Source organism: Haliaeetus leucocephalus, unplaced genomic scaffold (assembly GCF_000737465.1).
Source record: "Haliaeetus leucocephalus isolate CR32 unplaced genomic scaffold, Haliaeetus_leucocephalus-4.0 Scaffold712, whole genome shotgun sequence".
Lineage (NCBI taxonomy): Eukaryota > Metazoa > Chordata > Aves > Accipitriformes > Accipitridae > Haliaeetus > Haliaeetus leucocephalus.
This window is the reverse complement of record NW_010973148.1, coordinates 4716014-4732041: the sequence shown is the minus strand read 5'-3', so window position 1 is coordinate 4732041 and position 16028 is coordinate 4716014. Positions and strand designations below refer to the sequence as shown.

At 39.7% G+C, this 16028-nt stretch overlaps 1 protein-coding gene across 1 annotated transcript in view; it reads left to right on the top strand.

Moving 5' to 3' along the window:
• NIPA1 (non imprinted in Prader-Willi/Angelman syndrome 1) overlaps positions 1–10055 on the top strand; it is a 44763-nt gene extending 34708 nt beyond the window's left edge. The window contains exons 2-6 of the mRNA XM_010580488.1: positions 7–123; positions 2725–2772; positions 6686–6776; positions 8067–8227; positions 9544–10055. Of these exons, the coding sequence (XP_010578790.1) occupies positions 7–123; positions 2725–2772; positions 6686–6776; positions 8067–8227; positions 9544–10055 (929 nt within the window). The remainder of the gene's footprint in view (positions 1–6; positions 124–2724; positions 2773–6685; positions 6777–8066; positions 8228–9543) is intronic.
• The last annotated feature ends 5973 nt before the right edge of the window (positions 10056–16028 follow it).

Here is a 16028-nt window from a genome sequence, read left to right as displayed (position 1 = left end):
GGGCAGGTGGGGAGCAGCGAGGGGCTGGCACGGCGGGTGCAGCTCCCCGGGGTACCGCGGGTCGGTGGTCCGCTGTCAGGCCGGAGCACGGCGCCGGGGAGCCGGCTGGGCGGGCGGGCGCAGGTTTGCCTTGCGGCATTTTGGTGCGCTTGTGGGAGTTCTCTACCCATTTCTTCGGCTCGGGTCGTTTCTTGCCGTGAGCAGCCCCAGCACATCTTGTGGCTTGTTTGTTCTGGCTCTTCCACGGACACACGCGACGAGTTACATCAGTCACGTGGCGGTTTCCCTTTGCAGAGAAGAAAGGCACACCAGCCACATGAAATCATTTCCATCTTTTGTTTTTCGCATTGAAATCCCATTCCTCCTTACTGTTTTCTGAGATGAACATAGTCAGGAACTGACAGCGCTATCTAGACGGTTCAGCCAAAACAAAGCTGCTAATGCACAGACTATGAAGATCTGCTGTATTCTGTTCTGAAATTGGGGCTCCCCAAAGCATGCAGCCTCTGAATAGCATTTGCTAGTTGCATCTTGATGCTTTGAACATATAGGAAAATGCAATATATTTATTTGTTCTTAATATCGTGCTTTTATGTGAGGGGAAAGTTGTAAACGCAGGTTGCGTGAGGCCTTTTAATTGTATTTCCGTGGTCAATAGCCATTTGTTTTGTAAGTGATGGTGTCTGTGTGTACGAACATGTGTCCCTAGGTTCTGGAAACTCTTTCTTATGAAAAATCCTTTTTAGTGGCCAGGACGTGCTAGGTGTTTTTCCTGTATAGGGGTGTGTGTGTAAATATATATATACACCTACATGTATTTGAGACAGTGCAGCAGTGTATTTCCAGTGCCTGCTGCACCTAGCGTGTTCAGGGCGGATGCAGTGGAGCAGAGCAAGCTTGCAACTATATTACTACCAGCTGGCAGCCTGATCTAACAAGTTTATTTTGCCTTTTCTGCAATGACCTTACAGTTAAGGGCCTCAGATAAACTACTGTTTTGCCAGCATAGTCTCCCTTTCCCTCAAAGATAGCTGTAATCTATTTTTATTGTTCACGGAGAGGTCACGTTTGCTTCATAAATGCAAATCTTTTTTTGTGAGGGAAACAATGAGAAAACAGGAGAGAAAGGAATGACTTTCCATCCCAAGGCAGTTGGGGGAAGTTTCCATTTTGCAGTATAGTTGGGTCTAATTACTCCTGAAGAGCTTTCAGTGGAGCAGGGGGCTAAGTGGGTGATGGGTGTGTGTGCCTGCCTTCCCGGCTCTGACAGCTGTAAAACATCCTGTTTTGAAGATATTGCTGGTGTTTACTCGTGTATCTTGCTGAGCAATTTGTAGTATTTCCTATTGCTGTGCTCAGTATGGAGACATCCAGGCAAATACCCTAGGTTTCTCTCTATTTAATGTTGTGAAGCAGTGTGGTTCTGCCTTGAATCTAGCAGTCGGAGCTGCGAGCCCAAGATCGTCAGTGTCAGATGATGTCTTTTTTCCACTGGCTTCAGTAGGTGTTGTATAATTAACAAGGAGGCACTTCAAGTCTTTTCTGTCTTCTCCATTGAATCAATAATAGAGTATCAATGCAATTAGTAATCCTTGCTTAGTTAGAAGCAGCAGCGGGTGACAAATATTTTCCAAAGTTATCTTACTGGAGTCAATATTTTCTATAATTTGTGCCCCCAACAGTGTTTTTATTTTATATGCAATAACAAAAGTCTAAAAATTATTACACCCACTCTAAAGCTGGCCATTTTCATTAGTCATTTTCCATCTCATTTCAATTATATAGTGTGATTTCCAAGCACTTAATATTTTATACGTCTCCAGAGTTATAGATTACTGTGTTTTTCTTTCATTTGGGATTTCAGAGTTGGTACAATATTGCCTATTGCTCCAGAAGCTCTTGAGGGAGCATCTTCCCAAATAAATGCAGAGCTGAATTGCTAGAAAGAGGAGCAGAACGTAAGAGCGTAATGTGATGCCAAGGTTACGCTTAGTGGAGGCCGGGCTTTAGTTTAGTAAGCTGTCATTAGCCTTGATGTTCTACAGAAGCAGAACTCATAAAACATGGTGCACAGGCTCCCCTGGTGCATCCCAAGGCAAGAGCCTATAATCTGGCAGTGAAAATAATCATCCTTGAGCTTGGGAGGCACTAAGGGACAATCCAGGGTTTTTACTCCTCTCTCTGAAACGGGGTAGTATGTCAGGAATTCAGAGGCTTCAGTCGTAGCACTTTCCAAAGCTCAAAAGCAGGAGGATCAGTCCATGCTATGTGACTGCCAAAACAATTTCTCTGCTACAACTTCTCCGATACAATTTCATTGAGGTTATATTAGCAAACTAATTGATCCAAATCATGTTTTGTTTCCATAGGTTTCCCATTCTCCTAGTAGTGGTTCTAATCTGTATGTTTAAATGTCACCCTCAGAAGCATTTTGTGACATTTTGGACACTCTTCTATGTTATACCGTGTTAGCATTGCGCAGGTACTCCAAACTGGAAAACAGAACTTCTGACGAATACGTTGCCTCAAGAAGGTCTGACTTGGACACCTAGGCCAAATCTGAGCACCCTCTCTTTTTTTTATCCCTCCCATTCAGTTGCTTTGAACAACAGGGTTAAGACAAAGGTCCTTAATAGCTGAGACTGTTGAAATTATTCTGTTTCGTAGTTCCAATATTGCAGTTTCATGTTTTTCTAATACCTCTTCCTGTACTTTCTCTTTCAGGTACTTCGTACTTAACGGATATCGTATGGTGGTCTGGCACTATTGCAAGTAAGTATCCTAAAAGCTTTCATTTTTACTGAAGGGAGAAATTGCACTTAGTTGGTGAAACGAGACATCAGGAAACCTGGGTTCTCATCTTGAATCTCACGCTCACTTGTCACAAAATTCCCATCCCTCAGAAATATCCCACCTTTAGTAAACTCTCACTCTGGCTACTGTGACTGACAGTGTTTGAGAAGGCAAAGAGCTGGGGCAAACCTGAGTCAGACATCTTTCCACATTTCCAACCCATTTGGTTCTTGCAGCCTTTGGCAGCCACGCACTGCTCTGACTCTGGGTTCCTGCACGGTTTGTGTCTCTGGTCCGCTCGGCTTTTTAATAAAAGTCAAAGCTGAATAAGAAATTGTCCCTCTGCACAAAAGGGCTCATTGAGCACATGTTATTTTTTAGATCAGAAAGCACTTAGCCAGCCTCAATTAAAAAAAATCTTTTTTGATTTCTAGCTTGACAGATATAGTTTCAGTTTTGCTTTTAATCTACAAGATTAATGTGAAGCCTTGTGTGGTGCTGATATGAGATCAGTGTAATTTTACTCTTAGTATCTTTGTAAACTCTGCTCACAGTAAGTTCACTCTCTGATGTGAATCCAGAGCATGGGGAGCAGCTAGCTTTCTCCTCTTACAGTTCAGCCCTAGTTCTACCCACGTGCTTAAAATCATACCCCACTTTTAGACTCTAATCCAGCCTTTTGTGAATTATTTGGAAATGTTCTGATGCTGTTTCTGAGAAGTATATGAGTCCAGTTGTGCCCCTTGTTTCATGACAGCAAGGTAAGTCTCTGTTTTTGTTTCTTCAAGCTATGCAAAAGGAATGGAAACCTATAGATCCATTGAAGGACAAAGTTCACAGCAAGTGTAGAAGCCCACAGAGCTTCAGAGGAAAGTCCTCAGCTAATTTAACCTGAGTTTAAGTAGTACTTTATCAGCTTCCTCCTCTGCCAGGATCACTACTGCCTAAGTAGCAATAAATCTGTGCATTAATCACTGTTGTTTATGGCTCATGAGGCTCCTGTCTTGAATCTCTGAGCAGAAGGAGTTAAAATAAGAGAGGTTTTATTGCAGGACTTTATCTTGGTGAATCAGAGAAAACAATTTCATGCTTAAAAGAGCTGACTGAATTGAATGAAGGCGAAACAGCTGAAGGGAATGGTATCAGTTGGCTTTTGTCCAGTAGCTAGGTGCAGGTAGTGAAACAAAGCCTCAGTAAGTTTACAAAGGAACCAAGGGAAGAGTTGCTTAAGAATATTACAGATGCAGAATTGCAACAAACAGCAATAGCAAGGGCCAGGTAGGCACCTATGGGATGCCAAGAAAGGTGATGTTTGGGGAATTAGCAATATCCCAAGTTATCTGGGTGGAATTATAACAGCTGACATCATTTTTTCAAGCAGGGAATTTGGAGTTTGGATGGCTAACAAAACCCACATAAACTCTATCAACTTGTTTTCACAATATTTGTTCAGATGGTGAACAAGCATTTCTGTGTTGGCATGCTGACAGCATAACACTGCCTAACCATTTTGGGGCCTTGGGATCCACTGGATTACTGAAGACTTCAAAGGAAGGGCCACAGATTCTGCTAAGGGACTTTTGCTTACACTGTAGTCAAAAGAGTGATTGCAGCATGTGTACAGGTATTTCAATGAGCATTAAACTAATTAATTGGCTAATTAATTAGTTTCGGTGCAGGTTTTGATAGCAGTATAGATGCGGTGGGTTTTTATAGTGGATACATCTGTGTTCGTGTTTTATCTCAGATGGGGAATACACTTGTGAAGCGAATCTCCTGTTTGTCTCCATGGATTGGGCTTTATTTCATGTTTTGGAGCCGTATTGAAGCTCCTGAACTGGACTTTAAGATGAAACTAGGCTGGAAGATGCACTCTAGGAACATGCCTAATGCACGCCAGCTGCAAATAGACTTTCAGTCCGTGGGAGCAGGCTGAATTTAGTCTGAAATAAAAACCCTGACATGCGTAGAGCAGACATCTTTTGCTGTGCGGATCTATTCCTGGTCTCCTTGCTAATGTAGCCATGTCAGCGTGCATCAAGTTTTGCGTTGCAGTAACTTCGGGGATATTGGTACTCCTTTAGCAAGTTTAAAGCTTGGGCTGCCTTCAGGAACTGAAGCCATGTCTTGACTTACAGCATTGATGTATCTGGAGAGGAGTTTCTATCCAGAGAGGACTGGATAGGTTGGCAGCAAAGGTCCTCAACTTCAGGTAGATGGTAACAGTTACTGAGATTCTTTTTTTAATTGGTCTTAATTAGTTCTGGTCTGTCGTTCGTAGTGGTAGGAGACTTACTGTTACTCCATGGTGATGCTGAAAGCTTCTGGTAAGTTCAGTTGCCTTACAATATGAGCAGTTTGAAGCTTCAGAGACCTAATTTATAGATCGGTGTTGGTGCCATCTGTTAGGGTTCTTCCAACAGAAACGTCAGGCACCTTCCAATAGAAATTTAAGGCACCTGACCTCCAAAAAAAGCAACCTTGTGTCGGAGTCCCTTGGGAATGTATGTAATCTGCAGAAACACAGTGTGCCAGCTGTGCCCTGTCCTCCATGCAAGATCTGCCCCACTGCCTTCAGATGCCTTGAAGATAATGCCAAAGTTGCCACGTACATCTGCTGAAAACCAAGCCTGAGGCTGATAGCTGAGTTAGTCTGTTCCCAGGGGCAGGGAGACCATCACTAACTCTTGTAGAAATTCTGCTCATTAACTTCTCTGGCTCACTCCTGCATGCAGAGAAAGCCTCAGTGAATTGAATTAGTATAATTTTGCCGCACTCTGCAGTTTTATAAGTTTGTTTGTCTCCTTCGTGTTTCTTGTAGGTTACACAGGTCTTCAGCTCTACTGATAATGTGAGCTAATTTGGTAAATTAATTACTGTTTGCACAGTGCTTTGCAGGTGTAAAGAACAGGATGATGGTAATGATATTTGATAGTCGAGGGCAATGCCAGCCTGAGCATAAAGGCAGCTTGGATTCTTGAAATGGTTTTAAATGCTGATAATGGCTCTTAACATCAACTGGGAATTCGAGCTGTATATAATTTGTGTTCAGTCTCAAGGTTCTTGCCAGTTACCACAGACCCTGTAACTATGCAAGCATCATGTTGACCTATTATAAACTTGCCAGCACTTGCAAAACCATCCAGCTTTTCTTTCTTAACTGAAAACTTGAATGCATGAACTGTTTATCACAGCTGTGATGTGCAATAGTGTGGTACGTTTTGGAATTTGTTTTTATTGGGGGAAAGAAAAAAATAATATCGTGAGGCTGTTATTGTGACTTGTCAGGGGTCTGTTCTTTTTACAATGGTCAGGAATTACTTTTGATGTTACATAGTGCTATGAAAATTTGATGTGGTCTACTGTGCATCAAAGAGCTCTTATGCATGTGCTTAGCATTTCATTAGTAGATTCCTTTCCTCAGCACTGTCCTTATTTTCCTCCCAAAAGGGTAACACTGCTGTTAAGTACTATAACGAAGTGCTTTGTGTTACATGTATGCATGTTCTAAAGATGAAATCATGGGTTATGTATACTTTTAGCCCTCCTCATTTAAATATTTTAGTGTAATAGCAAGATATTTGAGTGTAATCCATGAGTGTTTCTAATTTGTAGTCTTATTTATATTCAACTAAGAGAAATTGCAAATGAGATTATTTACTGTGCCCTCTTGGATCTTCTTGTGTGGCAAATATAAATTCTGTATTAAAAAATAATTTAAAAATATAGAAAAATTCCAGCCATTTTGCTTAAGTGCAAAATTAACACAGCTAAGCAAATCTGTAACATCTGTTTTCCAGTAAGGTCAGTCTTTCCCAGACAGTATTGGGTAAGTTTTCATTACTTCTTTTTTCAAAGGGATTTGAAGGCTTATTTCTGGTTCTCTTGACAGTGGCTCTGGGTCAAATAGGGAATTTCTTGGCTTACACTGCAGTCCCAACTGTGTTAGTGACGCCCTTGGGAGCTCTTGGTGTTCCATTTGGGTAAGAGTTTGCTTTTCTTGTTCTTATCTGAATGTTTTTACTCCTTAATAAAATGTCAGATAGACTCAGTGATCAGTGGAGGGCCACTGAGAAGTCAGGCTTTTGACTGTTAATGATGTGTTATAATGTCACCTATTCCTGTTTTCCCCAGCAAAAGTGGGGGGGAGGCAGCAATGGTGAAGAAAAGGTTCCTGAGTATCTTCTGCTTTAACTATCGCTATGACCTGGAACAGATAAACTTTTTTTTTTTGTGTCCCCCTTCCCTGTGGTTATTCTGGACACTTCTGCCTATTCTTTTATTCACAGTTCCTTTACTATGTAGATCTTTCCTTTTGTCTCCCATTCTTTCTCTCCCCTGCTATCCACAGCCCACATGTGTTTATTGATGCTGATTTTCATTTAATTGGATTTGGCCCCTTTCCTGAAGCAAGGGAGTCCCTTGCATATGCATGCCCCCAGCTTCTTGAATGTTATGTTCGTGGGGCAGCGTGGGGGGAACAAAAAAGGCAGTGAGGTTCCTAAATGGAGTTTAATATGCAACTAAATGTTTTGTGAATAGCTAAACTACAGTTGTGAAACTACTGCAGTGAAAAAGTCCAATTCTTTAAAAACAAAGCCATGCATTGCCTCGAGATTTTTCTGTTGCCTGCTGAATTGTGTATCTGACTGCACTGGTCATCTACTTCAGAGTTTAGATTACTTTGTATGGGCTTCACCACTGTCTTTAGTTTTATACACTATGAAGCACACTGATGGTGCTCTACTTACCACCTATTATTTTATCCTAGGCCACATAATTTTGTGTATTTTGGTCAGCTACATGTCTGAACTGAGCCCTGTGATCTTTGTAACCAAAGGTCACTTTTACCTCATGACTGCGTAGCACCTATAAAATTGGGCTTTGTGACAGCTCACCAAATTGTTAATGGGTAGATATCTGCCTTGGGCGCCAGACGCCTGGTTTGGGGGTTTGGGGTTTTTTTGAGAGGGTGATGTGGTGGTGTCTTCTGGGGTGTTGTGGTTGGGTTGTTTGTTGGGTTTGTTTTTGTAGTTTTTTTGTTTGTTTTTTTTTCCTGAGAAGAGACATCAAGGACTGAGTAAGACTGAGACTGGATGAATCTTTCCTAAGATAAGTCAGAAATGCATTTTGAGGATCCACCAACATTTGGTCGGAGATCCACCAACATTTGATACTATTCCTTTAAGAGAGAAATTCATGTGGCACAACACTGTTAGAGAATTATTCACAGGATGTAGTCAAACTTTTGATTTTCTTCCTCTTTGTGAAAGGTCCATTCTAGCTTCTTACTTACTGAAAGAAAAACTGAACATTCTTGGCAAGCTGGGATGTTTGCTGAGCTGCGCTGGGTCTGTTGTTCTCATCATCCATTCCCCAAAGTCCGAGAGTGTAACAACTCAGGCTGAGCTTGAAGAGAAGCTTACAAATCCAGGTACTTTGTTCCTTTATTAACTCATAATGATTTTGTGAGATTGATCAAGAGCACACAGGAGGAAGAGGCTTACCACTTCTACCAGGTAGGAGAATTGACTTCTGAAGAAACCATGACGTGACAGAGGCAAACCAGTACAGCTTTTGTGTAGGAAAACTATGCCTTGCTGTACTTGGAACTCGTCAGATTTATTGGTACATGTGTACAGAAAGGAAAATGTGGATACTTTTGAAAACATTATCCTGCACGGCAAGCTTAGAGCAATGGCCATTTGAACTTGTAATTTTCTAAAATTATGAAAAAGTGTATCTTGCTACTTCGAGATGAAAGGTGTAATTCCAGGATCTCAATTTAAGTTGTTTTATACAAAACAAAAAATAACGATTGTGCTTTGTTCTTTAATTCTGCATTTGTTTTTTTATTAAAAGCTTATACTAGATACCAGTTATGTTCCGAGCAGATTTCTTTGCACAATAAAGGTGTGTAGAAATAGGCTGTTGAGGCATATGCTGAAATGCCTGTTCTTTCTCATAGAGAATGCGAAGCCCCACTAGCTGCCGGAGGACACGTAGTAGTGCTAATATGTGCCAGACCCACTTTTATTTTTCTTGCCTAAGAGCTAAACTGCTAACTATTGTTATTTCCTTTAATTGTTTTAGGTGAGAGAAACTCAAACCTAATAACATCAGCTATCCAAAAAATTCGCAAAGAAAAGAAAACAAATACCCTGATCTAAATTTACCATTTTAACCTGACCAAAATGAATTGGAAATATATTTCTTTAAAACTGTAAAGCATGAACTGTTTTGCACCAGTCTAATCTGTGTACTGATGCTATACTGTAAATGATACAGACTCCCGGTTCTTCCAACTGTCCCTACTCATCTCACTCACCTTAATGGGATCTAACTTTATGTTTAAGCTCTTTGCTGGATCCACACACCATGCTTTATTGAACTGGTTATGAATGAGGTGTTATCACTGCTGTCTGTCACAGGGGGCTTTAAGGAGTATAGTCCTGATGGAAGAGAGAATAAAATAAAAAAAGCGATCTTAAACCCAGTTCAGATGTGCAAGAGTGTGTATTTTACTACACGATGATTTGTTTTACCCAAAGAACATGACAACATCATTGGTTGCAGATGCCCACAACATCTCTAAAAGCTTAGAGAGTGATTTGGATCTATATTCAATAGCAAATCTTAATCCTGGTGTATACCTGAAGTTCACTGGTATGACATGATTTGCCTGCTAAAATCTTCAGGAGACCAAGAGTTCTCACCTTGCTATTATCTTGTCTTCTTTTTGTTTTCCAGTTTTCGTGGGTTATCTCTGCATAGTGCTGCTAATGCTTCTCCTGCTTATCTTCTGGATAGCTCCAGCTCATGGACCTACTAATATCATGGTTTACATCAGTATTTGCTCTCTGTTGGGCAGTTTCACTGTTCCCAGCACAAAAGGCATTGGGCTAGCTGCTCAAGATATCTTTCACAATAACCCATCGAGTCAAAGGGCTCTGTACCTCTGTCTGGTACTTCTGGCAGTATTAGGATGTAGCATTATCATTCAGTTCAGATACATCAATAAGGCACTGGAATGTTTCGACTCCTCTGTGTTTGGTGCCATCTACTACGTTGTGTTTACCACCCTAGTCCTGCTGGCTTCAGCCATCCTTTTCAGGGAATGGAGTAATGTAGGAGTTGTAGATTTCTTGGGAATGGCTTGTGGATTCACCACAGTATCTATTGGAATTGTTCTTATACAAGTCTTCAAGGAATTCAATTTCAATATCGGGGATTTAAATAAACCTAACATGAAGACAGATTAAAATGGGTTTTTTTTGAGGGGAAACTGGATGGCTCAGGGAAGGATGCAGAGCCTTTCATTTCTAGGTCACTGATTCAAATATGGTTCAGGTTGGTAGTTACCCTCTGATGATTTGGTGGCCTACGTGAAATGAATTGGAGGCCTCCATCCAGTTTCAAAGGAACAGTTGTCCATGTACCCCAGTTAACACAATAAATGACTTTAATTGGAACCACTGATTGAGTCAGCATAGAGACCGATGTATTTCCTTACTGTAAAAGTTAATCCATCAGGAAAGATCTGGGGATATTCTGACAGACCTGTGCGTGAAAGCTTGTATTATTGTGGCTTCTGAGGTACTGTTTCTGTGGGCAGAGAACATCAGTTTCTAATGCACTCAATCTGACACTTCACATGAGTGATGTATACCTTAAAATATGGGGGAGGGGGGGAAGTGAGTGGAACAATTTGTTAGTCTCAATATAACAATGTGTTCACCGTCAAGGCTGTGAATTCTGAGACAAATGTTGGTTGAACCACAGACTGCAGATTTGTCCTTTTTAGTGACTGTCTTGGCAACTTGGTTTGCTATGTGGTGAAGACACTGGGGAGTTTTAAATTGAATTCTTTATACAGAGCAGTGGACCCTTAAAAATCTTTCAGTCGTTACTTATCAGCTGATGGTAGTGTCCAGGTATGCATTTTCTTTGTAACTTATGTGCATTAAGACTTACCACATTCATCTGAGAGTTTTTAATAGGGAGCAGACAGAAAGACTGTGAAGGATGTGGAAATGATGCACAGACTCATTGCCTATATGGTGGCTTATTTGTAAGCAGCTCAGAACTATTTCAGTGCCTTTGTAAGCCAAAAATACTGCATAAATGTGAATGTATTTGTTTCAGATGGCCTATACCAGTTTAATAATTCAATTTCACTGTCTATAATATTGGACTGTATTCAAATTCTAAATGCGTAAAACATCCAGAAGGAGCCGCACATTTTTGGAAGAATTTACAAACCTGAACTGAAACCCTTAGATGCCTTGACAGCTTCTGAAAAACCCATAGTCCTAATGGAAAGAGGTAGTCTAGGGGAGGACTGTTTAAAGCAGTCGGCATACCTTTATTTTAGTTAAGTGACTAAATACAGGAAACCATTTTGTGAAGTAGCTAATAAGCAGGGACCACAAAAAAAAGAAATTTAAGAGAGAGAAGAGCATGAGATTTCTCATAGCTCAAAAAAAGATGGTCTGATCCTCTTGTAATGTGGGAAAAGGAGGTTAAAGACTGAAAAAGCATAGGCATTCAGAGAGCTGAGTTTCAGGTAACCCACAGGGATATACATTCAGATCCAGTAATTTACAGACCTATGTGAACAGTTCAGCCATAATATTTTGACAAGTACTGCAGATAGCTTAAGCTATGCTTGGAATGATTCTGAACTGTTCAGTTTAAACCATTTAGAGAATATTGATATGTCAAAGAAAGAAATAGTTAATTTTCATGTTCTACTTATATTTGGTAGTTAAAACATCATGAGTCAAAAACTTGTAAGGAAAGCTTGAAAAGTAATGAATGTTGGTTTCCATTTAAGTACAAAAATGGAAGGGTACAGTAGAACTCAATAGCTCTAGTTCAGAACGTCTCTTGAAACAAACAAAAAACCCCAACATGATTATGGGACAGTATTTGAAAAAGTTCGTGGAATTTATCAAGGAATCATGACTGTAGCTTTGTGGCTGGCTGACAGGAATGCAGATGTTGATTAATGGGGAGTAATACTGTCCACTCTCGTGATGCTTTTTGTTGATCTGAATTAACGTTACCTTAAAACTCAGCCTCTGTTTTCATTTAAAAGGAACATTATAAGCCCTTCTGATGGCAGCAATAATTGTGAACAGTGAATCCTAAAGAGTTAGTATTCTGAAGGGACGGTTCTGAGGGAGTAAGAGCCCCATTATGTTATTTGGAAGCTTGTTTTATAACTCCAAACGGTGGGGAATGACTCTGAGTTGGCAGAAATGTACATTGTTATAGGCCAGCATGGAAACTGGGTATCTTGGTGAAATAAAATAGCGCTAGCAGAGAAAAGGCCATCTTTGTGGATTTTCAAATATTGTGCATGGTTTCTAGAAAGTTTGAGAACTGTAGATGAGGGGAATTAGGTTATAAAACTAATCTCTGTCCATTGTTGATTGGAAGATGATATCTTGGTTCTCAGCAGACAGTTATGTTTTGTCATATTAATTCCCTTTTTTCTGATTGAAACTAGAATTGTACGTAGGTTATGAGACCTATAGTCACCTGCTTTTAAAAAAAAAGTTAGCTGTTTTCTGAAGCAGTCAAGTTGTCTTTTCAAAATTCAAATTAAGAGTTCATGAGTTGCACATTGGTTTTATTACTAGCCTTTAATATCTGAAGACTTCTGTGAAAATCTTTAGGTCAGAATGGAAATGATTGTGGTCTCATCCTAGTCCTCCTTTGGCCATGTTTGTTTGTCTTGTTTTGTTTTAAAATTCATTCCTATTTATTTAGAAAGTGCCTATCCTAGTATGTTAAGTGTGTATGCAAATTATTAGTAAATATCAGATCAAAAATGACTTGACTGCCCTGTCTAAACCTTGCCATTTTCTGCACCACACACACAAGTTTACTTGGTAAGCACTCACTATGCAGAGTAAGAACAAAGTAGCAGCCATGTTCTGTGGTCCTCTGACCGTCCTGACATCTGATAAATGTCTGCATAGGTTTCTTCTCCCCAGCTGCTCCTCATCTTTGATGAGCTTTCTAGAAACGTCTAGTTAAACTTATTGTTTAAAACAGAGATGTCAAAAGCCAGCACATAAGGTGAAAGAAATTCTCGTGGCCTTGTGCATCATTTATATCTGCAGCCTTTTACATCATGAATGCTAAATAATGGAAACCTTTATTTTTGCTACTTTGTTCAGTATGTAGCAGTGTTCTTTTGAGTTCTGCTTTGCCTGGATCTGGTTCAGTTCTAACTTTAGAAATGTATTAGCATTTTCTGTTGTCACTGTTGGTATGATTCTTCCCCCCTCCATCCCACGCCCTCCTTGTTCTAGGTGTCCTACCTTTTTTAATCCTGTTGCTTTTCTGATTTAAAAGGAGGCACTGTTGAAGTTGAATTTTAGCCATTCCCTCTTTTTTTTTTCTCCCTCCACCCCTTTGACAAGTAAGTACTTTGAATAAGACAGATATCTGAGTTCCATCATCTCAGGGAGCAAATGTGCATAGTTGTCTCCTGAGCTTTGGTGTCCCTCATGGGTCTGCCCTTTTCACGTTCTCTTTGCATTATGTCTGTTGATAGCTACGAGCCAGACGTCTTCAGTTCTGATTCCCAAGTAGAAGTGGGAGAGGCTATGCATCCAAAAAGTGGACTCATTACAGAGGTGGGATGCATCTGAATTACATTCAAATCCATATGAAAGGCATTTCACTCCGTATGTCTGGCTTCTATTATACTTGTCAAACATATTTACTTGGTACTCACTTGAAGATAGTTCTTTAATCATTATCCCTTCAGTGTATGGAGGATTTACATGTGTCAGTCACGATCTTTATTAGGTGTCAGAAATCCCTCAAATGTTCAGTAGGAGAATAGAAACCTTTTTGATACAACCAAAACAAAATTTCTTACACCTTAAATACTTATGTAAAAAAGAAAAATACCTAAACAAGTTATCTGCTGTATTGACTTTCCAGGACTCTGTATGTGTAAATAGAGCCTATTTATTAGTGAGCTGCGACTAACATCAATAAGAACCTGTCATATCACAGATTGACAAGTGAGGCTTCCTATTAGTAATCTTGGTTATACTGAACATATGTGTTTTTCTGAAGTAACTAGCACTGAAAAATGAAAACACTGGATTAATTTGTTGAAAACTAGAAACTGAGGCTTAGCTTTCCTTTTTATTTAAAAAATAGAGGGTTTGTATTTGAAGAAAGATTTGGCGTTAATAAATATGGGGTGCCTTAAATGGGCAGTTGTTTGCATGTTGTACCCCTCATGTTCTTGTTGCATAAATATAAACCATCAAGGATTCTACAGATCTTCCTTGGTTGTCTTGAGATGGTCTAACTGTTGAAGTTTTACTGTTAAATCAAATGTTACCAAATGTTTATCTATTACCTGTTATCTTTTCTTTACAGAGATTAGTCTTTGTAATAACTCTTTGGTGCTACTCAATATGGGCTTAAGTGATGCAGAATTTTAGTGTGTACCGTGTTAGGCACCAATGATGTCAACAGTTATTACTAGTGCCCAAGTGTTTCAGACAGCAGTGTTGAAATGTTAAGGATTAAGAAATCTTTGAAATCTTTTTTAAAAGCTGCAAAGAAGTTTGGGTTTATTATTGTTTTTTGTTGGGTTGGGTTTACCCCCCCCCCAACTCACCCCCTGACAGTTGCTCTACAGAGTGGAAAATATTACACAAAAGGGGTATTTTTAAGTTAAATCCTTCTTCAACTGTGGAATTTTCTCTCTTTTCTTTCTCTCTTCCCCCCGCCCTCCCCAGGAATGTAAAAGATACTTCTAATGGGATATGGGGAAAAGGTGGATGGCCACAAACATACAGTGTCAGGTTTGGTTGCTTCAATGCTATTGCAATATAGTTACTACAGATTACATAAAAATGGTTTATTTTATTAGCTTCCAAATAATGTATATATAGATTTGTTAATGGCTTACAAGTCAAGCTTACTCTCTTTGCTTTTTAAAAAATAGTTATAGGCATGTTGTATTTGCCTTGTGTAAATTATAAAAGGCTATTTATTAAGTTTTCTGATAACTAATTATTTATTAACCTGTATTGTTTTAAAATAAATGATTTATTTCTAGCTCAATGCTTGTTTTGTGACTCCTCTTTATCACATGGGGTGAAAAAAAAATTAGTTTCCCACACATCTAGCTGCTGTACAGCCTAATCCCAATTCATAAGCCCAAACTATTTTCCATTACCCTTTCATAAAATAGCAGCCTTGCTTTTACTGAGAGTAGCAGATTCTTTCATGGGTACAGATCAGTTGCCATGTGAAGGGCTCAGTTGTCATGTAGTGGTGTCTACCAGCAAGGTGTAATCTTAATGTCTTCATTGTACTGAAGTTTGCTCACAGGTAAAATGAACACTTCTCTGGCAGAAAGGTTTGTTGGGGCCTGAGTCACTTCAAACTGTGTCTTAAGGGTTATCATGTGCTCTGTTCATGCGTTGCTGTAAATTGGCTACTTGCTAGAGCTTTTGTTTCAAGATCTACTACTCCACAGTTGGGTGTGCATGGAGTGGCAAAAGCTGTAAGGAAGCCTGTGTCACCAGTCTAATTTACTGTCACAAGAGCTTCCTGCAGGAAAAATCACTTGGAAAATTACAGTGGCTGCCCGTCTAATCCTTCATCTGAAATGCTTAGCTCCTTGTATCAGGTACCGGCAAATACATGACTTTCAGGCATTCAGGTTTTTTGTTTGTTTGTTTTTTTATGGTGGGATTTATGATTAAGAACTCTTTCAGTCTTTGCACTTGTGTTTTAGGGGATGCACTAGTATTACTGCTGGTCAAAATTGAAAGTTATTTTTAAACAAGGAGATTAGCTCCTCTCCAATATGAAGTGTTGTATGCAGTGGAAAAGATTGGCATGGATTCTTTACTGGGTATGTCATTGCAATTTTATTTTTAAAGGTGTTGATGATATTAATGCAATGTACAAAGATAGACCAGAAAACTAGAGAAGCTTTCCCTTCTACATGCAGCATCTCTGATTTTTAAGTAAATAGGATAAGGAGTATGTATTTTGAGAACACATTTTTAGCAGGAACATTCAACTCTCTATTCTCTTCTTGTGCATCTCTGGAGTTAGGCCTCTGAGGCAACACTGTGGTAAAGGCAAGTACAGCATTTATGCCACTGTTATTGTTGAAAGTCTGGGACGTAACCAATCCTGAGCATACGTATCTGACCAACACAGGTCGTATGGGAAGA